Source organism: Anomaloglossus baeobatrachus, chromosome 3, assembly GCF_048569485.1.
Source record: "Anomaloglossus baeobatrachus isolate aAnoBae1 chromosome 3, aAnoBae1.hap1, whole genome shotgun sequence".
Classification (NCBI taxonomy): Eukaryota; Metazoa; Chordata; class Amphibia; order Anura; family Aromobatidae; genus Anomaloglossus; species Anomaloglossus baeobatrachus.
This window is the reverse complement of record NC_134355.1, coordinates 683,203,640-683,226,226: the sequence shown is the minus strand read 5'-3', so window position 1 is coordinate 683,226,226 and position 22,587 is coordinate 683,203,640. Positions and strand designations below refer to the sequence as shown.

General features: G+C 45.1%; 1 protein-coding gene across 1 annotated transcript; it reads right to left on the bottom strand.

Moving 5' to 3' along the window:
- Window positions 1–20,878: 20,878 nt before the first annotated feature.
- LOC142297417 (taste receptor type 2 member 1-like) lies at window positions 20,879–21,802 on the bottom strand. Its single transcript, XM_075341645.1, has one exon. It carries the CDS (start codon window positions 21,800–21,802, stop codon window positions 20,879–20,881), a length of 924 nt encoding a protein of 307 aa, XP_075197760.1.
- Window positions 21,803–22,587: the final 785 nt, after the last annotated feature.

Genomic DNA, 22,587 nt, shown 5'->3' with positions numbered 1-22,587 from the left:
TAGCAAACACTCACTGTACCAAGTTGTATCCTAAACGTGGCTATTGTACTTTTGTCAATTCACAGTATTGGAACGTTATTTGCAGCACGTCTGCCTGCATTGCACACTCTAACTTTTTTAAACTCAGCCATTATACTAGCAAACACTCACTGTACCTAGTTGTATCCTAAACGTGGCTATTGTACTTTTGTCAATTCACAGTATTGGAACGTTATTTGCAGCACGTCTGCCTGCATTGCACACTCTAACTTTTTTAAACTCAGCCATTATACTAGCAAACACTCACTGTACCTAGTTGTATCCTAAACGTGGCTATTGGACTTTTGTCAATTCACAGTATTGGAACGTTATTTGCAGCACGTCTGCCTGCATTGCACACTCTAACTTTTCTAAACTCAGCCATTATACTAGCAAACACACAGTGTACCTAGTTGTATCCTAAACGTGGCTTTTGTACTTTTGTCTATTCACAGTATTGGAACGTTATTTGCAGCACGTCTGCCTGCATTGCACACTCTAACTTTTTTAAACTCAGCCATTATACTAGCAAACACTCACTGTACCAAGTTGTATCCTAAACGTGGCTATTGTACTTTTGTCAATTCACAGTATTGGAACGTTATTTGCAGCACGTCTGCCTGCATTGCACACTCTAACTTTTTTAAACTCAGCCATTATACTAGCAAACACTCACTGTACCTAGTTGTATCCTAAACGTGGCTATTGTACTTTTGTCAATTCATAGTATTGGAACGTTATTTGCAGCACGTCTGCCTGCATTGCACACTCTAACTTTTTTAAACTCAGCCATTATACTAGCAAACACTCACTGTACCTAGTTGTATCCTAAACGTGGCTATTGTACTTTTGTCAATTCACAGTATTGGAACGTTATTTGCAGCACGTCTGCCTGCATTGCACACTCTAACTTTTTTAAACTCAGCCACTATACTAGCAAACACTCACTGTACCTAGTTGTATCCTAAACGTGGCTATTGGACTTTTGTCAATTCACAGTATTGGAACGTTATTTGCAGCACGTCTGCCTGCATTGCACACTCTAACTTTTTTAAACTCAGCCACTATACTAGCAAACACTCACTGTACCTAGTTGTATCCTAAACGTGGCTATTGGACTTTTGTCAATTCACAGTATTGGAACGTTATTTGCAGCACGTCTGCCTGCATTGCACACTCTAACTTTTTTAAACTCAGCCATTATACTAGCAAACACACAGTGTACCTAGTTGTATCCTAAACGTGGCTTTTGTACTTTTGTCTATTCACAGTATTGGAACGTTATTTGCAGCACGTCTGCCTGCATTGCACACTCTAACTTTTTTAAACTCAGCCATTATACTAGCAAACACTCACTGTACCTAGTTGTATCCTAAACGTGGCTATTGTACTTTTGTCAATTCATAGTATTGGAACGTTATTTGCAGCACGTCTGCCTGCATTGCACACTCTAACTTTTTTAAACTTAGCCATTATACTAGCAAACACTCACTGTACCTAGTTGTATCCTAAACGTGGCTTTTGTACTTTTGTCAATTCACAGTATTGGAACGTTATTTGCAGGACGTCTGCCTGCATTGCACACTCTAACTTTTTTAAACTCAGCCATTATACTAGCAAACACTCACTGTACCTAGTTGTATCCTAAACGTGGCTATTGTACTTTTGTCAATTCACAGTATTGGAACGTTATTTGCAGCACGTCTGCCTGCATTGCACACTCTAACTTTTTTAAACTCAGCCATTATACTAGCAAACACTCACTGTACCTAGTTGTATCCTAAACGTGGCTATTGTACTTTTGTCAATTCATAGTATTGGAACGTTATTTGCAGCACGTCTGCCTGCATTGCACACTCTAACTTTTTTAAACTCAGCCATTATACTAGCAAACACTCACTGTACCTAGTTGTATCCTAAACGTGGCTATTGTACTTTTGTCAATTCACAGTATTGGAACGTTATTTGCAGCACGTCTGCCTGCATTGCACACTCTAACTTTTTTAAACTCAGCCATTATACTAGCAAACACTCACTGTACCTAGTTGTATCCTAAACGTGGCTATTGTACTTTTGTCAATTCACAGTATTGGAACGTTATTTGCAGCACGTCTGCCTGCATTGCACACTCTAACTTTTTTAAACTCAGCCATTATACTAGCAAACACTCACTGTACCTAGTTGTATCCTAAACGTGGCTTTTGTACTTTTGTCAATTCACAGTATTGGAACGTTATTTGCAGGACGTCTGCCTGCATTGCACACTCTAACTTTTTTAAACTCAGCCATTATACTAGCAAACACTCACTGTACCTAGTTGTATCCTAAACGTGGCTATTGTACTTTTGTCAATTCACAGTATTGGAACGTTATTTGCAGCACGTCTGCCTGCATTGCACACTCTAACTTTTTTAAACTCAGCCATTATACTAGCAAACACTCACTGTACCTAGTTGTATCCTAAACGTGGCTATTGTACTTTTGTCAATTCATAGTATTGGAACGTTATTTGCAGCACGTCTGCCTGCATTGCACACTCTAACTTTTTTAAACTCAGCCATTATACTAGCAAACACTCACTGTACCTAGTTGTATCCTAAACGTGGCTTTTGTACTTTTGTCAATTCACAGTATTGGAACGTTATTTGCAGCACGTCTGCCTGCATTGCACACTCTAACTTTTTTAAACTCAGCCATTATACTAGCAAACACTCACTGTACCTAGTTGTATCCTAAACGTGGCTATTGTACTTTTGTCAATTCATAGTATTGGAACGTTATTTGCAGCACGTCTGCCTGCATTGCACACTCTAACTTTTTTAAACTCAGCCATTATACTAGCAAACACTCACTGTACCTAGTTGTATCCTAAACGTGGCTATTGTACTTTTGTCAATTCACAGTATTGGAACGTTATTTGCAGCACGTCTGCCTGCATTGCACACTCTAACTTTTTTAAACTCAGCCATTATACTAGCAAACACTCACTGTACCTAGTTGTATCCTAAACGTGGCTATTGGACTTTTGTCAATTCACAGTATTGGAACGTTATTTGCAGCACGTCTGCCTGCATTGCACACTCTAACTTTTTTAAACTCAGCCATTATACTAGCAAACACTCACTGTACCTAGTTGTATCCTAAACGTGGCTATTGTACTTTTGTCAATTCATAGTATTGGAACGTTATTTGCAGGACATCTGCCTGCATTGCACACTCTAACTTTTTTAAACTCAGCCATTATACTAGCAAACACTCACTGTACCTAGTTGTATCCTAAACGTGGCTATTGTACTTTTGTCAATTCACACTACTGCAAATCTATGTGCAGCACCTCTGCATGACAACCTCGTGCTCTGTTTTTAATAAGCTATAATGATAGCACAAAATACTGCCATTTTGTGGCATCATAGAACTGGCTGTTGTATTCCATTAGTGCCCCACTGGTGACAAGCTATTTCTAGCACCTCTACATGACACCCTCATGCACATTTTGCTATGCTAATGTTATAGCAAACTCATGGAATTCATTGCTGCATTTCATAATTCGGAGGGATAGAAAGTCAGGCTTCCTTTAGCTTTTCCTTCTGTTCATAGACAGCATCTCCAAGACAAATTTCTCCTCCACGTCTAAGTGTGGAGAGGCAGCTAGTGCGCATGCGTGTGCCGATTTACCCCAGCTGCAGCATAATTACAGTGTTTCGCCTAGTGAGTATGCTCAGCCTGACTGTGTTATTCCTGACGCTAAGTCTTCATTTCGGGATCCAGCGCATGCTCCCACACTAAGTGTGAAAAGCCTCTTTGCACAGGTGCTTGCATTCCGTGCCGGGTCTAAGTCCTGTTTTGTGCCTAGACACCATGCTAAAGCTGATAGTCTTTTTTCAGAGACTGTATTTCATGCTACTGAGCATGCTCAGGCACTTCCTGCATCAGAGACTAGGTCCGGTAATGAACTCTTTGGCCCTGGCCCTGATGTGGGGGTCCCATATAGACCACAGGGCATCAGGTGTCCTCCCAAATGGCTTGCAGAGGCCCACACCTATGACTTGTCATCGCATTATTGATGGTCAAACGATGACTGGTGAGGTGTTTGGGTCATGGCAGCCATGAGGTCATCATTGAAGTTGCGTTTCCAAATAGGACGCTAGTTATGCCACTCATGACGTGTCACTCTACTTTTGTCTATAGGAGGTGCATTGTGGTTCACCATGGTTTGGGGCGGACCCAGGTTATCAAAGGGGCTGGAGCCAACAAGGAGGTGCACAGTCTTCTATTATGCTCCGAAAGAGCACACCTCCATGTGTTGAACCCATTGCGGCTTTAGGCCAGAGGTAGGCAGTGATAGGGTGGTGGATGCAGGCCACCACCACAGTTGGTAACGCAAAACGGTTAAGACCAGCTCCTGTCCTAACAGTCCTGCTTGTGCAGCCCAGTGGCATTAACAGGCCTGCTGCTGCTGATGCGCCTGCTGTCCACAGGTGTGGCCCCTACGCACACGGTCAGCGTACTCAATGGCCCCTGTGTTGTTAACAGGGAGTTCCTGGGCTGGGTGGGCATGTGGACCCTGTGACGCTAACAGGGCTCACAGTCTCCAGATCCGAATGGCGTCTAACTCGGTTCAGGCTACTATTAGTTTCATAGCCACACAGCTCTGTATCCTCCACCAAACCTTCCAGTTGCCAACCTCTCCTTTTCCAACTGGGAGCACGGTGGACACTGACTGCTGATGGGGATATATACCTTTCTCTTTCTTTTCTTATTAATTTTCGTTATATAGCGGTCACAGATTATATACCACTTTATCCAAATCTGCCAGTCCCACTGTAACAGATGTTGTTTCTTCAGCAAATGTTACAGTTGCTTAACCACCAAATCCACGGACCAAAATTTTTTTCCCCTTTCCAACACACCTGTTCCCCTTTCCAACAGCATCTGTCCTTTTCCAACTCATTTTGGGATATGACCAAAAGTGCAACTGTGCAGGGACACCGTACTCAACGGCATCTCAGCACAGCAGCCATCCCTCGGTCCCTCCGATGTGGACAAGTAAAAGACCATTTCCTCCTATCCATGACAAAGCGTTGAGATTCACTCTGTGCAGCACTGGTGTTTAGTGGAAAAGTAGATCTAAGATTGCGTACCACATTCTGCAGATACTCCTGTATACGTGAGTCTATTTCTATGGCAGGAATTAGTTCGGCAAATTTTGTCTTGTACCGGGGATCTAACAGTGTGGCAACCCAGTATTCTGGATTACTTTGAATTCGTACAATCCGAGGGTCATGTTGTAGGTAGTGCAGCAAGAATCCGCTCATGTGTCTTGTGCATCCAGGAGGACCAAGTCCTTGGTGTGTTGGTGGCAGAGAGGTGAGAATCGTGCATACTTCCTCTGTCCTCTACCCACAACCTCGCACAACCGAAATGTGAGCAAGCTCTCACTCATCTGCTGAGTCTTCCATGCCGATCGCCAGTTCGTCCTCCATTTCTTCATGGGCTCCTGCACTTTCATCAACACTTTTTGCTGATACTATGCGCCCTTGTTAATCCCTCTCCCTCACCATGACTGCCGCATAGGTGCCGCTGACCATCTGGACCTCGTAGATCTTGTTATCCCTTCCGCATATGACTCCTCCTGTACTTCCTCCCCTTCCTCTTGTCCCAACACCTGACTCTGAATAATAATTACAGTGTGCTCCATCATGTAGATGACCAGAATTGTCACCCTGAGAATGACATTGCCAGTGCTAAACATCTTCGTCGACATTTCAAAACTGTGTAGCAGGGTGCATAGGTCCTTGATCTGACACCACTCCAGCAGCGTGATCTGCACCACCTCTGGATCAAGTTATCCCAGGCTATATGTCATAACGTATTGCAGCAGGGTTCGGCGGTGCTGCCACACACGCTGCAACATGTGCAGATTCCAATTCCTGCGTGTCGGAACATCGCATTTCCGGCGTTTAACTGCCAGACCCTAAGACTTCCGGAGTGATGAAAGTTGTTGAGCTGCTGTGTGCGCACGATGGAAGTGAGCACATAGTGAGCGTGCCCGCTGCACAAGTCCATGTAGGCCGTGATGGTGTTTTAAAAATTGCTGGAGAATTCGGTTCAACACGTGAGCCATACAAGGCACGTGTGTCACATTGCCCTGACGATGGCCCACAGCCAGGTTTGCATCATTGCCGCACACGGCTGTTAAGTCACCAACGTACTCCGCTCCGTCAATTTGTACTCCGGTTGCCAGGTGACAACGTGTTCCTTTCAGGAATAGTGCTGATGATGGGAGAGTAGTCGATGCCAGCGGCGCAGGTGGACGCAGGTTATGCTCACCCACTGGGCTGCATTACCTTGACAGATGCAGAATCTCTGGCTGAATGTAGCTGGTGGGTATCTCACAGATGAAATACCATCATTCAGCTACAACCAATGGGAAGACACCACACCCTTTTTTATGCCCATCCTGTCTGCAGACCACTGCCAGACATAGCTATGAACCTCTGGTTAATTTTACCCCCAGTTCAGTTTTATGATTTTGTGTGCTTGTTACCTGACTACTTTTCCTGCTTGCTGTTTATGTACCTTGTTGGCCGATACGCATTTCACCTCTGCTTGTTTTCTGATTAAGTCCTGGCCGTCCCATTCTGTTCCTGTTCCTCAATTAATGTTTTGACCCTGCCTGACTACTATTCTCTGGAATAGCGGTGTGACTCACATTTCCCATACATTTCAAAGTAAAACTTTGACTGCCTGATGGCATTGAGCTCTGCTGCCAGCATAGTAAGGAGGTGTGTGGTAGTCCTTGTGCGCAGTTGCAAGGAAGGGTGGCCTGACCACACAGGGTTTGCGCCAAGGTAGAGGACCCACACGAGGTTGAAGAGGCAGAAGCAGTGTATTAACTTCTACATACAGAACAAGGATTGAAACAACTCGTGGGGACGGCAAGACTTGTACAGCAGACCCTTCTCCATCTCTCACCATAGTTTGCCAGTGCCCAGTCAGTGACATGTAATGACCCTGTCTATGCTTACTGGTCCAAGTATCTGTGTTGAAATGCACCCTGTCGCACACAGATTTTCTCAAGGAAGTGGTGATGATGTTGTGTGCGACATGCTGGTGTAGCGCGGGCATGCTTTTCTTGGAGAAGCAGTGGTGATTGGGCATCTGGTACTGGGGCACAGCGACAGACATAAGGTCTGTAAAATCCTGTGTGTCCACTACGCGTAAAGGCAGCATTTCGGTAGCCAACAGCTTACAGAGGGATAGAGTCAACCACTTAGCTTTGTCATGGGTCGCAGTAAGTGGCCTTTTATTTGACCACATCTGAGGGACAGAGATCTGGCTGCTGTCTGTAGACGGTGTTGAGTAGGGTGTCCCTGGAAAAATGCAGGTTTGTGAGAAAAGTGCAGGCGGAGACATGATGTTGCCTTCATCTTGCCTTCAGATCTGTTCATCTTGTATCATTTTTAAAAAACACAGCAAGCAAGGGTTACTCCAAGCGGAGTCTACCTTTTTTCCCAAAATTGGGCACACAGACACCCCATCAGTGGCAGCACTTGTGCCCTAGTTGCAAACAGGATGTTTTGATTTGCATCAAGCACATTCCAAATCCACAAGCATTTACTCTCCCCAGGATGACACAGGGGTAGTAAATTCCTTCTGGATCCATGACTTGTTCATTTTGATGAACGTCAGTCTGTCCACATTGTCACTGGACAGACGCGTGCGCTTATCTGTCAGCACACACCCAGCAGCACTGAAGACACGTTCAGAGACAACGCTGGCAGCTGGACACGACAAAATCTCCAAGGCGTAACTGGAGAGCTCTGTCAATTTTTCTAGATTTGAAGCACAAAAGGAGCAAGGCTCCATTTGCAAAGTCATTGCATCGATGTTCATTTGGGGATAATCCTGTATCATCCTCTCCATCCGTTGACTATGTGTCAGACTTGTTGTCTCTGGTGGCCTTGCAAAGGAGGGTCTAAAAAAATTATGAAAAGATTCCATAAAATTGCTGTTACCAGCACCAGATACGGTCCTACTGGTACGGGTAGACTGTTGAAGATGACGAGGCCGTCCCATGTTTGTCAAGTTACAACTGGGAGAATCACTCCCTTCACCTGCACGGTTGTTTGGTGGAAAAGCCGAGCTAAGATCAAGTAACAGCTTATGCTGATACTCCTGCATACGTGCGTCCCTTTCTAGGGGTGGAATTATGTCACAAAATTTGGACTTGTCCCGGGGATCTAATAGTGTGGCAAGCCAGTAGTCATCATCACTTCTAATTTTGACAATACGAGGGTCATGTTGGAGGTAGTGCAACAAGAAGGCACTCATGTGTCTTGCGCAGCCATGCGGACCAAGTCCACGCTGTGTTTGTGGCATAGAGGTGCTAACCGTTCTTTCTTCCTCTGTCATCTCCCCCCAACCTCTTTCAACTGAAATTTGACCAAGGTCCCCCTCATCTGCTGAGTCTTCCATGTCCATGGACAGTTCGTCCTCCATATCTTCATGTCCTCCTGCACCTTCCTCAACATGTCGCCTGCTACCATGCGCCCTTGTTGATCCCTGTCCCCCATGGTCCCATGCCTGCCGCGTTGGTGATGATGAACGTCTGGACCTTGGTGATGTTGTTGTGTCTTGCGCATATGAATCCTCCTGTAGTTCCTCCCCTTCCTGTTGTCCCACCCCCTGACTACGAATAGTGTTTAGCGTGTGCTCCAGCATGTAAATTACTGTAATCGTCATGCTGATAATGGCATTGTCAGCGCTAAACATATTCGTCGCCATGTCGAAACTGTGCAGAAGGGTGCATAGGTCCTTGATCTGAGATCACTCCATCAGGGTGATCTGCCCCACTTCTGCATCTCGTTGGCCCAGGCTATACATCATGACGTATTGCACCAGGGCTCGCCGGTGCTGCCACAGTCGCTGTAACATGTGGAGAGTTGAATTCCAGCGTGTCGCCACATCGCATTTCAGGCGATGAACCGTCAGGCCGAAAGACTTCTGGAGCGATGCAAGTCGCTCTGCTGCGGCGCTTGAACGGCGGAAGTGAGCTGACAGTTTTCGTGCCCTGTTCAGAAGGCCATCTAGGCCGGGATAGTGTGTTAAAAATTGCTGGACGACAAGGTTCAACACGTGAGCCATACAAGGTACGTGTGTCACCTTGCCCAGGCGAAGGGCCGCACCCAGGTTTGCAGCATTGTCGCACACGGCCTTACCAGGCTGCAGGTTGAGTGGAGACAACCATTTATTAAACTCGGACCGCAGAGCTGACCACAACTCCTCAGCTGTGTGACTCTTATTCCCAAGACATGTCAAGCTAAAGACCGCCTGATGCCGTTGCGCTCTGCTGCCAGCATAGTAATGAGGGGTGCGTGATTCCTTCTGCGCAGTGAGAACGCTGGTGGCCTGACCAGGCAGGCTTGGGGCGGAGGTGGAGGACACAGATGAGGTGGAGGATGCAGAAGCTGTGGCGGAACTTGGACAGACATAGAATTGACACACAAGTCGTGGGGACGGCAAGACTTGTGCAGCAGACCCTTCACCATCTATCACCATAGTTACCCAGTGCCCAGTCAGCGACATGTAACGTCCCTGTCCATGCTTACTGGTCCAAGTATCGGTGGTGAAATGCACCCGTTCACACACAGAGTTTCTCAAGGAAGCGGTGATGTTGTGTGCGACATGCTGGTGTAGCGCGGGCACACGTTTCTTAGAGAAGTAGTGGCGACTAGGCATCTGGTACTGGGGCACAGCGACAGATATAAGGTCTCTAAAATCCTGTGTGTCCACTAGGCGGAAAGGCAGCATTTCTGTAGCCAACAGCTTACAGAGGGATAGAGTCAACCTCTTCGCTTTGTCATGGGTCGCAGGAAGTGGCCTTTTATTTGACCACATCTGAGGGACAGAGATCTGGCTGCTGTGTGTAGACGGTGTTGAGTAGGGTGTCCCTGGAAAAATGCAGCTTTGTGAGGAAAGTGCAGGCGGAGACATGATGTTGCCTTCATCCAAAGTTGGTGCTATCGATGTCTGAGAGAGCTGTACACACTCACTTGTTTCCCCTTCCAAACCAACTGACGACCTACCAAGCAAACTGCCTGTTGCGGTTACAGTGGTGGAAGTTGTGGGTGGAAAAACAGGTGTGACAGCTGTCCCCACAGTCCTAGAAGATGACGAGCGCGCGGATGCCCTGGAAGGGGCAGGCGGTGGATGGTTGGCTCCACTAGGCCGCATTGCAGCACGGTGAGCTTCCCACCAGGCCATATGATATTTATTCATGTGACGATTCATGGAAGAAGTTGTCAAACTGCTGAGGTTTTGACCTCTACTAAGATAACCATGCCAAATGTTACAGATCACATAATTTGGCCGATCTTTTTTTATGTCAAAAAAGGACCAGGCTAGGCAAGGCTTAGAGGCCATGCGACCTGTTGATCCACCCCGAATAATGCTCAGAGGCAGAGTGGTGGCTGAGGATGCAGTTGTAGACGTGCTACCAGTGCTCCGACTGTGTCCAGGAAGGCGCCAGGTTACTTCGACGTCGGTTGCATCCTCCTCCACCGCCTCTATTGACCTCCTCGAGTGTCTGACTGTGGGTTGACAGTAGGTGGGATCTAGAACTTCATCATCAATTGTTGTGTTTGCACTCCCCTCCCCCTCAGACCGAGTTTCTTCTTGCCCTGACCGAATATTTAAGTTGTCATCCCAATCGGGTATCTGCGTCTCATCTTCATCAGTATGTTCCTCATTGCCTATAACCACAGTTGTTGGAAAGGCAGCATTTTGGTAGCCAACAGTTTGCATATGATGAAAGTCAACCTCCAAGCCATGTCATGCCCTTCTAAAAGCATGTAAAACACAGCGAGGGGACTCCAACCACAGTCTCCCTCGTTGCCACTAACTGGGCCACACACACCCCACTTGACTGGCATCGGTTGAGCCCCCTTTTGAAAAAGAAAAAGATGCTTTGCATGAAGCACTCTCAAAAATACGCGTGCCTTTCCCGTCCCCTGGCTGACCCAGGGGAAGAAAAGTCCTCTGAGAGCCATGACTTGTTCATCTTGGTTCTTTTAGAAACACAGCGAGGGGACTCCAACCACAGTCTCCCTCGTTGCCACTAACTGGGCCACACACACCCCACTTGACTGGCATCGGTTGAGCCCCCTTTTGAAAAAGAAAAAGATGCTTTGCATGAAGCACTCTCAAAAATACGCGTGCCTTTCCCGTCCCCTGGCTGACCCAGGGGAAGAAAAGTCCTCTGAGAGCCATGACTTGTTCATCTTGGTTCTTTTAGAAACACAGCGAGGGGACTCCAACCACAGTCTCCCTCGTTGCCACTAACTGGGCCACACACACCCCACTTGACTGGCATCGGTTGAGCCCCCTTTTGAAAAAGAAAAAGATGCTTTGCATGAAGCACTCTCAAAAATACGCGTGCCTTTCCCGTCCCCTGGCTGACCCAGGGGAAGAAAAGTCCTCTGAGAGCCATGACTTGTTCATCTTGGTTCTTTTAGAAACACAGCGAGGGGACTCCAACCACAGTCTCCCTCGTTGCCACTAACTGGGCCACACACACCCCACTTGACTGGCATCAATTGAGCCCCCTTTTGAAAAAGAAAAAGATGCTTTGCATGAAGCACTCTCAAAAATACGCGTGCCTTTCCCGTCCCCTGGCTGACCCAGGGGAAGAAAAGTCCTCTGAGAGCCATGACTTGTTCATCTTGGTTCTTTTAGAAACACAGCGAGGGGACTCCAACCACAGTCTCCCTCGTTGCCACTAACTGGGCCACACACACCCCACTTGACTGGCATCGGTTGAGCCCCCTTTTGAAAAAGAAAAAGATGCTTTGCATGAAGCACTCTCAAAAATACGCGTGCCTTTCCCGTCCCCTGGCTGACCCAGGGGAAGAAAAGTCCTCTGAGAGCCATGACTTGTTCATCTTGGTTCTTTTAGAAACACAGCGAGGGGACTCCAACCACAGTCTCCCTCGTTGCCACTAACTGGGCCACACACACCCCACTTGACTGGCATCGGTTGAGCCCCCTTTTGAAAAAGAAAAAGATGCTTTGCATGAAGCACTCTCAAAAATACGCGTGCCTTTCCCGTCCCCTGGCTGACCCAGGGGAAGAAAAGTCCTCTGAGAGCCATGACTTGTTCATCTTGGTTCTTTTAGAAACACAGCGAGGGGACTCCAACCACAGTCTCCCTCGTTGCCACTAACTGGGCCACACACACCCCACTTGACTGGCATCGGTTGAGCCCCCTTTTGAAAAAGAAAAAGATGCTTTGCATGAAGCACTCTCAAAAATACGCGTGCCTTTCCCGTCCCCTGGCTGACCCAGGGGATGAAAAGTCCTCTGAGAGCCATGACTTGTTCATCTTGGTTCTTTTAGAAACACAGCGAGGGGACTCCAACCACAGTCTCCCTCGTTGCCACTAACTGGGCCACACACACCCCACTTGACTGGCATCGGTTGAGCCCCCTTTTGAAAAAGAAAAAGATGCTTTGCATGAAGCACTCTCAAAAATACGCGTGCCTTTCCCGTCCCCTGGCTGACCCAGGGGAAGAAAAGTCCTCTGAGAGCCATGACTTGTTCATCTTGGTTCTTTTAGAAACACAGCGAGGGGACTCCAACCACAGTCTCCCTCGTTGCCACTAACTGGGCCACACACACCCCACTTGACTGGCATCGGTTGAGCCCCCTTTTGAAAAAGAAAAAGATGCTTTGCATGAAGCACTCTCAAAAATACGCGTGCCTTTCCCGTCCCCTGGCTGACCCAGGGGAAGAAAAGTCCTCTGAGAGCCATGACTTGTTCATCTTGGTTCTTTTAGAAACACAGCGAGGGGACTCCAACCACAGTCTCCCTCGTTGCCACTAACTGGGCCACACACACCCCACTTGACTGGCATCGGTTGAGCCCCCTTTTGAAAAAGAAAAAGATGCTTTGCATGAAGCACTCTCAAAAATACGCGTGCCTTTCCCGTCCCCTGGCTGACCCAGGGGAAGAAAAGTCCTCTGAGAGCCATGTCCACATTGTCAGTGGACAGATACGTGTGCTTATCTGCCAGCAGACCCACAGCAGCACTGAAGACAGGTTCCGAGAGAACGCTGGCTGCAGGACACGACAAGATCCCCAAGACGTACGTGGCGAGCTCAGGCAATTTATCAACATTGGAAGCCTAACATGAGCAGGGCTCAAGTTGCACAATAATGGAATCGATGTTTCCTTGCATATACTCATATATCTGTGTGTCCTACTCTTTTTCCTTGTCCAGCTCTTTTGTTTTCGCATGAGTATATGTCCTTGTCACTTTCCCATGTGTTGTGAGTTGTTTGTGACCTTTTGCACAACAACCAAGAAGAGGGTGCACCGCCAAAGTAGTATAAGTATCAAAATGAGTGCTCACCCGTGCGGCGGGAGAACTATGCAGACAAAAGGAGAAAAGTACCGCACATAATGGGGAGCACAACAACAATAATTGATAAGGACAACCTTTATTTGTAGTCAAAGTTAAAAACCATTAAAATACAATACAAAACAAGACACACGCCTAATAACACGGCATGCGCCCACCGTCCAGCTCCAGAACAGTATTATACATATTGCAAATTGTAAAATACAAGCATTAATGATACATTGCAAAATTTATAGTAGCAATAAACAGCCTATATACAACCATAACAACTCAAAGAGAGTGCATAATCATGAGCATATACCCTCATAAAACCACAGGGCAACACGGCCCAATCATACCAGGATATAGTGAGGATTATATGGTTTGCAAACCATATAATCCTCACTATATCCTGGTATGATTGGGCCGTGTTGCCCTGTGGTTTTATGAGGGTATATGCTCATGATTATGCACTCTCTTTGAGTTGTTATGGTTGTATATAGGCTGTTTATTGCTACTATAAATTTTGCAATGTATCATTAATGCTTGTATTTTACAATTTGCAATATGTATAATACTGTTCTGGAGCTGGACGGTGGGCGCATGCCGTGTTATTAGGCGTGTGTCTTGTTTTGTATTGTATTTTAATGGTTTTTAACTTTGACTACAAATAAAGGTTGTCCTTATCAATTATTGTTGTTGTGCTCCCCATTATGTGCGGTACTTTTCTCCTTTTGTCTGTTTGTGACCTTTTGGACACCTTTGAGGGTGTTTTCTAGGTGTTTTTCTGTGTTTGTGATTGCCTGCCATTGTTTCCTATGCGGTTCGAGTTCGGTTCGTCGAACGTTCGACGAACCGAACTCGAACGGGAGGTCCGTTCGGCGAACCAACCTCGAGCCGAACCGCGACCGGTTCGCTCATCTCTAGTTATGAGTTGGAGTGTGCAACACAGGCAGATGCGCTCTGCAAATGTCTTTGCACTAGTGGGACTATAGCAAAGTCCAATAGCCACGTATAGGATGCCACTAGGTACACTGAGTGTTTGCTAGTATAATGGCTTAGTTATGAGTTGGAGTGTGCAACGCAGGCAGATGCGCTCTGCAAATGTCTTGGCACTAGTGGGACTATAGCAAAGTCCAATAGCCACGTATAGGATGCCACTAGGTACACTGAGTGTTTGCTAGTATAATGGCTTAGTTATGAGTTGGAGTGTGCAACGCAGGCAGATGCGCTCTGCAAATGTCTTTGCACTAGTGGGACTATAGCAAAGTCCAATAGCCACGTATAGGATGCCACTAGGTACACTGAGTGTTTGCTAGTATAATGGCTTAGTTATGAGTTGGAGTGTGCAACGCAGGCAGATGCGCTCTGCAAATGTCTTGGCACTAGTGGGACTATAGCAAAGTCCAATAGCCACGTATAGGATGCCACTAGGTACACTGAGTGTTTGCTAGTATAATGGCTTAGTTATGAGTTGGAGTGTGCAACGCAGGCAGATGCGCTCTGCAAATGTCTTGGCACTAGTGGGACTATAGCAAAGTCCAATAGCCACGTATAGGATGCCACTAGGTACACTGAGTGTTTGCTAGTATAATGGCTTAGTTATGAGTTGGAGTGTGCAACGCAGGCAGATGCGCTCTGCAAATGTCTTGGCACTAGTGGGACTATAGCAAAGTCCAATAGCTACGTATAGGATGCCACTAGGTACACTGAGTGTTTGCTAGTATAATGGCTTAGTTATGAGTTGGAGTGTGCAACGCAGGCAGATGCGCTCTGCAAATGTCTTTGCACTAGTGGGACTATAGCAAAGTCCAATAGCCACGTATAGGATGCCACTAGGTACACTGAGTGTTTGCTAGTATAATGGCTTAGTTATAATGAGTTGGAGTGTGCAGAGGACAGGAGGGTACAGTGCCAGGATTGTGGTGCTCTGGGTAGAGGAATGGAAACCTGCCTTTCTATTCCCTCCTAATAGGGAAATGCAGGGAGGAAATCCCTGACCTTGGCTACACAGACGCTGTTGCTGTTTTCAGGACCTGTCACCTTAACTCTGACCCTGCCGGTTTGAGCCCTTAAAAGGACTGCTATAAAGTGCTCTCCCTAAGCTGTCCAGCGCTGTGTATGCAGCGCATACAGCTGTATCGGCGATAGAACAAAGGACGGAGCTGCGACACTGATGTCTGACACCAAAGACGCAGAAGAGATAATGGCGTCCTGGAGGAAAATGTCCGTTTTTATAATGCAGGGACATGTGACATGGACATCCTATCACACATGCCGTTGCTTCTCTGGCTCAAAGTCCACTTAGCTGTGTGTGTGTCTGGGATTGGCTGACATGCTGGCCCGCCCCACAAGACGCGCGCGCTTAGGGAAGGAAGACAAGAAAAAAAAAAAAAAAATGGCCATTCTACAAACAGAAGTGATCTGAAGGCGCTGTTCACGCACACTATACACTGAAATGTGATAATAGTGTGATTCACAGAGTGACTTACACTATTACAGCGGAAACCAAGCTAGGATTTAGCTGTTTTTTTGCTGCTAGAACCGTTCTCGAACGTATCTAGAACTATCGAGCTTTTGCAAAAAGCTCGAGTTCTAGTTCGATCTAGAACATGCCCCAAAATCACTCGAGCCGCGAACTGGAGAACCACGAACCACGAACCGCGCTCAACTCTATTCAGCACAACAAAACTGATGGTCCCAATCCCATTTATAAGGCAAGAAATCCCACATATTAAACCTGACAGGACGCACCTGTGAAGTGAAAACCATTTCCGGTGACTACCTCTTGAAGCTCATCAAGAGAATGCCAAGAGTGTGCAAAGCAGTAATCAAAGCAAAAGGTGGCTACTTTGAAAAACCTAGAATATAAGACATATTTTCAGTTGTTTCAAGCTTTTTTGTTAAGTATTTAATTCCACATGTGTTAATTCATAGTTTTGATGCTTTCAATGTGAATCTACAATTTTTAGAGTCATGAAAATAAAGAAAACTCTTTGAATGAGAAAGTGTGTCCAAACCTTTGGTCTGTACTGTATATATATGTGTATATATATATATATATATATATATATATATACACAGTTAGGTCCAGAAATATTTGGACAGTGACACAAGTTTTGTTATTTTAGCTGTTTACAAAAACATGTTCAGAAATACAATTCTATATATAATATGGGCTGAAAGTGCACACTCCCAGCTGCAATATGAGAGTTTTCACATCCAAATCGGAGAAAGGGTTTAGGAATCATAGCTCTGTAATGCATAGCCTCCTCTTTTTTAAGGGACCAAAAGTAATTGGACAAGGGACTCTAAGGGCTGCAATTAACTCTGAAGGCGTCTCCCTCATTAACCTGTAATCAATGAAGTAGTTAAAAGGTCTGGGGTTGATTACAGGTGTGTGGTTTTGCATTTGCAAGCTGTTGCTGTGACCAGACAACATGCGGTCTAAGGAACTCTCAATTGAGGTGAAGCAGAACATCCTGAGGCTGAAAAAAAAGAAAAAATCCATCAGAGAGATAGCAGACATGCTTGGAGTAGCAAAATCAACAGTCAGGTACATTCTGAGAAAAAAGGAATTGACTGGTGAGCTTGGGAACTCAAAAAGGCCTGGGCGTCCACGGATGACAACAGTGGTGGATGATCGCCGCATACTTTCTTTGGTGAAGAAGAACCCATTCACAACATCAACTGAAGTCCAGAACACTCTCAGTGAAGTAGGTGTATCTTTCCCTAAGTCAACAGTAAAGAGAAGACTCCATGAAAGTAAATACAAAGGGTTGACATCTAGATGCAAACCATTCATCAATTCCAAAAATAGACAGACCAGAGTTAAATTTGCTGAAAAACACCTCATGAAGCCAGCTCAGTTCTGGAAAAGTATTCTATGGACAGATGAGACAAAGATCAACCTGTACCAGAATGATGGGAAGAAAAAAGTTTGGAGAAGAAAGGGAACGGCACATGATCCAAGGCACACCACATCCTCTGTAAAACATGGTGGAGGCAACGTGATGGCATGGGCATGCATGGCTTTCAATGGCACTGGGTCACTTGTGTTTATTGATGACATAACAGCAGACAAGAGTAGCCGGATGAATTCTGAAGTGTACCGGGATATACTTTCAGCCGAGATTCAGCCAAATGCCGCAAAGTTGATCGGACGGCGCTTCATAGTACAGATGGACAATGACCCCAAGCATACAGCCAAAGCTACCCAGGAGTTCATGAGTGCAAAAAAGTGGAACATTCTGCAATGGCCAAGTCAATCACCAGATCTTAACCCAATTGAGCATGCATTTCACTTGCTCAAATCCAGACTTAAGACGGAAAGACCCACAAACAAGCAAGACCTGAAGGCTGCGGCTGTAAAGGCCTGGCAAAGCATTAAGAAGGAGGAAACCCAGCGTTTGGTGATATCCATGGGTTCCAGACTTAAGGCAGTGATTGCCTCCAAAGGATTCGCAACAAAATATTGAAAATAAAAATATTTTGTTTGGGTTTGGTTTATTTGTCCAATTACTTTTGACCTCCTAAAATGTGGAGTGTTTGTAAAGAAATGTGACAATTCCTACAATTTCTATCAGATATTTTTGTTCAAACCTTCAAATTAAACGTTACAATCTGCACTTGAATTCTGTTGTAGAGGTTTCATTTAAAATCCAATGTGGTGGCATGCAGAGCCCAACTCGCGAAAATTGTGTCACTGTCCAAATATTTCTGGACCTAACTGTATATATATATGAGAAAAATATACTTGAAGGAACAGAATTCAAAAAGTATTTTAGTAACCTTTGTGGTCTTAAAGAAAAAAAAACTAAATATTTGAAAAACAGACATATATTTCCTTATAATTACATATTATAATTCAATTTTATTATTTCAATTTTACATTTTATTTCAATTTTACATTTAGATTTGCATAAAACTTAAACTACATGCAACTCCCCCACCAAAAAAAAGAGTCAAAAATGTTATTAATAAGCAACTGAGAAGGAAAGACCCTCAAACAGTATGTATTAAAAGCAAACATATTCACATGATCAATGCATGTTACTCAAAATAGAGAGAAATATAAGCATAGATCCAGTGTTTTAACAGGCATTACCGCCACTTAAGGGTGCTTTACACGAGACGAGCTATCGTGCGATGCATCGTCAGGGTCACGTTTTTCGTGACGCACATCCGGCATCGTGCACGACGTCGTCTCACAGTATCGCTCACAAATCATGAGTCGTGTACTCGTCGCTCAGTTTTAAAAAATTGTTTAATTAAAATGGCGCCGGTTGTTCATCGTACCCAGGGTAGCACACATTGCTCCGTGTGACACCCCAGCAACGATGAACACAGCTTACCTGCGTCCCGCGGGTCCCGCCGGCAATGCGGAAGGAAGGAGGTGGGCGGGATGTTTACGTCCCGCTCATCTCCGCCCCTCCACTTCTATTGGCCGGCGGCTGTTTGACGTCGCTGTGAGGCCGAACATTCCTCCCCCTTTAGGAAGTGTATGTTCGCTGCCCACAGCGAGGTCGCTCAGCAGGTAAGCACGTGTGACGGGGGTTTCACGACTTTGTGCGACACGGGCAGTGATTTGCCTGTGACGCACAAATGACAGGGGCGGGTATGATTGATCGTTAAATCGCACAATCGGTCGTCTCATGTAAAGCAGGCATTAGGCTTAGCTACAAATGCTCAGCAATTAGTATCATGCAAGTTCACAGCAAACATTATCTCACTTGAAATTAGAGTTGACAAGTAGATGATGTTCTTATAAAAAAATCTTTAATTTGCATGCACTCATCAATAGTCTTGTGCTAATCAAAGGGCATAAAGGGCTAGGCCAATACTTATATATTTATGGTGTTCAGTAGGTCGGGGGGCATGAGCCATTGTTTCTTCTGAGACTGTAAATCGCCCCTTTTTGTATTGCATTAGCTTCTTGCGGTTGACTAGTCATCGGGTCCAACCTCCTGTGTTGTCTGAGTAATGTTCTGCCCATGGGGAAGGAGTGCAGGAGTTCAGTGGGATGAGCCCCAGCCCTTGCCTCCCTTCTAAAGGCAGCCAAACCAGCAGTCGAGAGCACCAACTGACCCTCAGGTTTTCACAGCATCCTTTTTTATATACAGTAGATGTACAATGGTTGAATCCAACTCTATTCATTTGCCATCAGCGTCCAAAACTGTATAATCCCATTAATATGTCAATGTCACATTTACAATCAACAAAGGGGCCAGGAATGTGCATAGAATGCAGTCTTATAAAGTCCACATGGTAAAGGATGATCCAAATGTGAGGAAAGGTCTTATAAACAAAATCTGCACATATAATGCCAGCTGGAAGTAACAGAGGGGTCTCCAAATGCTGAGCCATAGACAACACAGTGTCATGTACAGACTTGGGGAAGATCTGGCATGGGGAAAAACACTCAGGAGTTTCACCACAACAAACGTGGAGTACTTTGGTGACACTTTAATAATAGTGGGCCCTGATGCTAGTGAGAGAGAAGATGGACACCTTCTCCACTTACTTGCTGTTGTGCTGTTCACTCAGCCAGTCCCTATACAGGTTCCTCACCTGTTGCCAAGCAAGAACCCGAAACCCTGAGAGGCCCTACAATAGTTATGGCTAGTGAGTGGACAGGTAAGGGACGCTAGCCCCACCGGCTGCACTAAAACAATGCACCAGAATAGAAATACAGACATGGGGAATATACAATGATAAACTGCTGCAGTCAGCACCAAGACTGCAGCCACCACAGCAAGGTCAACGGTTACAGCAGCTCCTTCCACCTCTTTGCCCAGCATCCACATGGCAAAGAATAAATTTCACCCTCTGCTGGTAGCAGAGGGTATATAAAGAGACTGAGAGTGTTCCCAATCCAGAAACACCTGACCAGGATTCAGAACCTCCTGGAAAGCAAACTGACAGGAAATCCATTTAATATTGAGAGTCTAGAATGGAAGTGACTCTCGAGTCACTAGTCTCATAATGCAGAGAGACCGGCATGACACAAAGCCAAGTTCAGGTTGAGGATGCGTAGAAAGGAACAAAAAACGTAGAATGGAGTAAGGTGTTTTCAACACCACATGATGCATCAAATTGCAGTTGACTGCAGCCTGCGGACCGGTTTGGAAGAATGACCTGAATCCTATCACTGAAGACAAGTTTATGTGAAAACATAAGGAGGACTTGGTTGATCTCCTAGGACGTACTTACACGAATGCTTTATGATTACTTTTGCTTGCCAGTTTTTAATTGATAGATTTTGATTTTCCAGTAATAGTTCTCATGTGGTTGTCTTCCTTATTCATTTCCATAATTTATATACCCAAAGGTTCTACAGAAATAGCCATCGGATTGGATTCAAGCAAAATAAGTCTTACTGTTAAGTTGATCGGAAAGATAAAATAATCCGCCTATTTTAATAACAGAACAGATGCATTGGATGGAAACAATGGGCGACATTATGGGTTTTCTTGCTTCGAATTTCCCAACCAATTACAAGAGAAGACAACAAAGAATGATTTTTTTAGCTTTTTGTTGCAGACAATTAAAGAAATGGAGTGTAGACTTGGGTAGGCACACATGAAAATAAGATTAATGATATTAAAAACATATATATTCAAGAAAACAACCATTGGTGTATTGATGTAGGCTACTAAATGCACCGTATAAAGCACTAAGAATGAGATCATACACCTAATGACACTGATGTGAATGTCTCGTTGAGCATCGCTAAAGCCGGAGTTTCGGTTGCTCATATATCTGGTGTGTCTCAAGAGTGACACGATGATGAGATAAATGGAGGCACAAAATATCAAGAATGGTATGATGGATCCCGAAAAAATGAAAAATACAATGAACAGATTTACTTCTATTTCCATAGTACTTTTTCCATAAACGGTGCCATTAATACGCTGAATAACCAATCTATAAGGCAAACTGGAAAGAACAGAGATGAGCAGTGAGACGAGGAGCATCCAGGGGACCAACTTGGAGATGTTCATCTTGAGTCTGACGAAGAATCTGTTGCTGTAGTTTGTGATTTTCACACAGTAGAAGACACAAAGCATCGAGCCCCACCACAATCCGCAGAAGTCTACAAGTATCATAACGGTTTCTATATATTCAAGATAATAGACTTGAAACAAAGACCAACCAGATATGGAAAAAATGATATACTCCACATACAAAAATAGATGTATGAGTCTCACCAGTCCCAAGCTGGTTACAAGAACATCGATAGTGTGAAGGGTTTGATGCTTCATCCACCAAAAAAAGTTGAGTGTGACAATATATCCATTTAGCAATAATCCAACGATGATTATGAGGCTACAAATGGACAAAGGAAGCAATATTTCAGAAAACAAGATATGTTTAGAGATCATGTTCTGAAATCTCAGTTTCCCTGTAAGAAGCCAACACTAGATCACCTGCATGTATGATGGACGAGTCAATCTGTATCTAAGATGACTTACGCTGACACAAAGGTGGAAGAGAACTTGGGTTATTTGTTTTGTGCTTTGCATAATGTTTGTCTGCAAATCTATATATAACAAATATAATTACATTTGAATGTAAAATGTTTCACATGTCAAATATAGGTAAATGAGTCTACAAACTGATTTATAAATGATAGGTATCTTTACCCAATATACAGTATATGTTGATGATTTTTTTTATAATTTCTTTAATTATAATAATCTGAATAGCCAATGACTGATGGTGGGGTACTTCTCACATAGTGAGATCGCTGCTGAGTCACAGGTTTTGTGACGTACCAGTGACCTCATTAGTGATGTTGCTGTGTGTGACACTGAGCAGCGACCTGGCCCCTGCTGTGAAATCGCTGCTCGTTACACACAGTGCTGTTTCATTTTTTGGACGTTGCTCTCCCGCTGTGAAGAACACATCACTGTGTTTGACAGCGAGAGAGCAACGATCTGAATGTGCAGGGAGCAGGGAGCCGGCGTCTGGAAGCTGCGTACGCTGGTAACCAAGGTACACATCGGGTAACCAAGCAAAGCTCTTTGCTTGGTTACCCGATATTTACCTTGGTTACTAGCGTACGCCGCTCTCAGGCTGCCAGTGCTGGCTCCCTGCTCCCTGCACACATAGCCAGAGTACATATTGGATAACTAAGCAAAGCGCTTTGCTTAGTAACCCGATATGT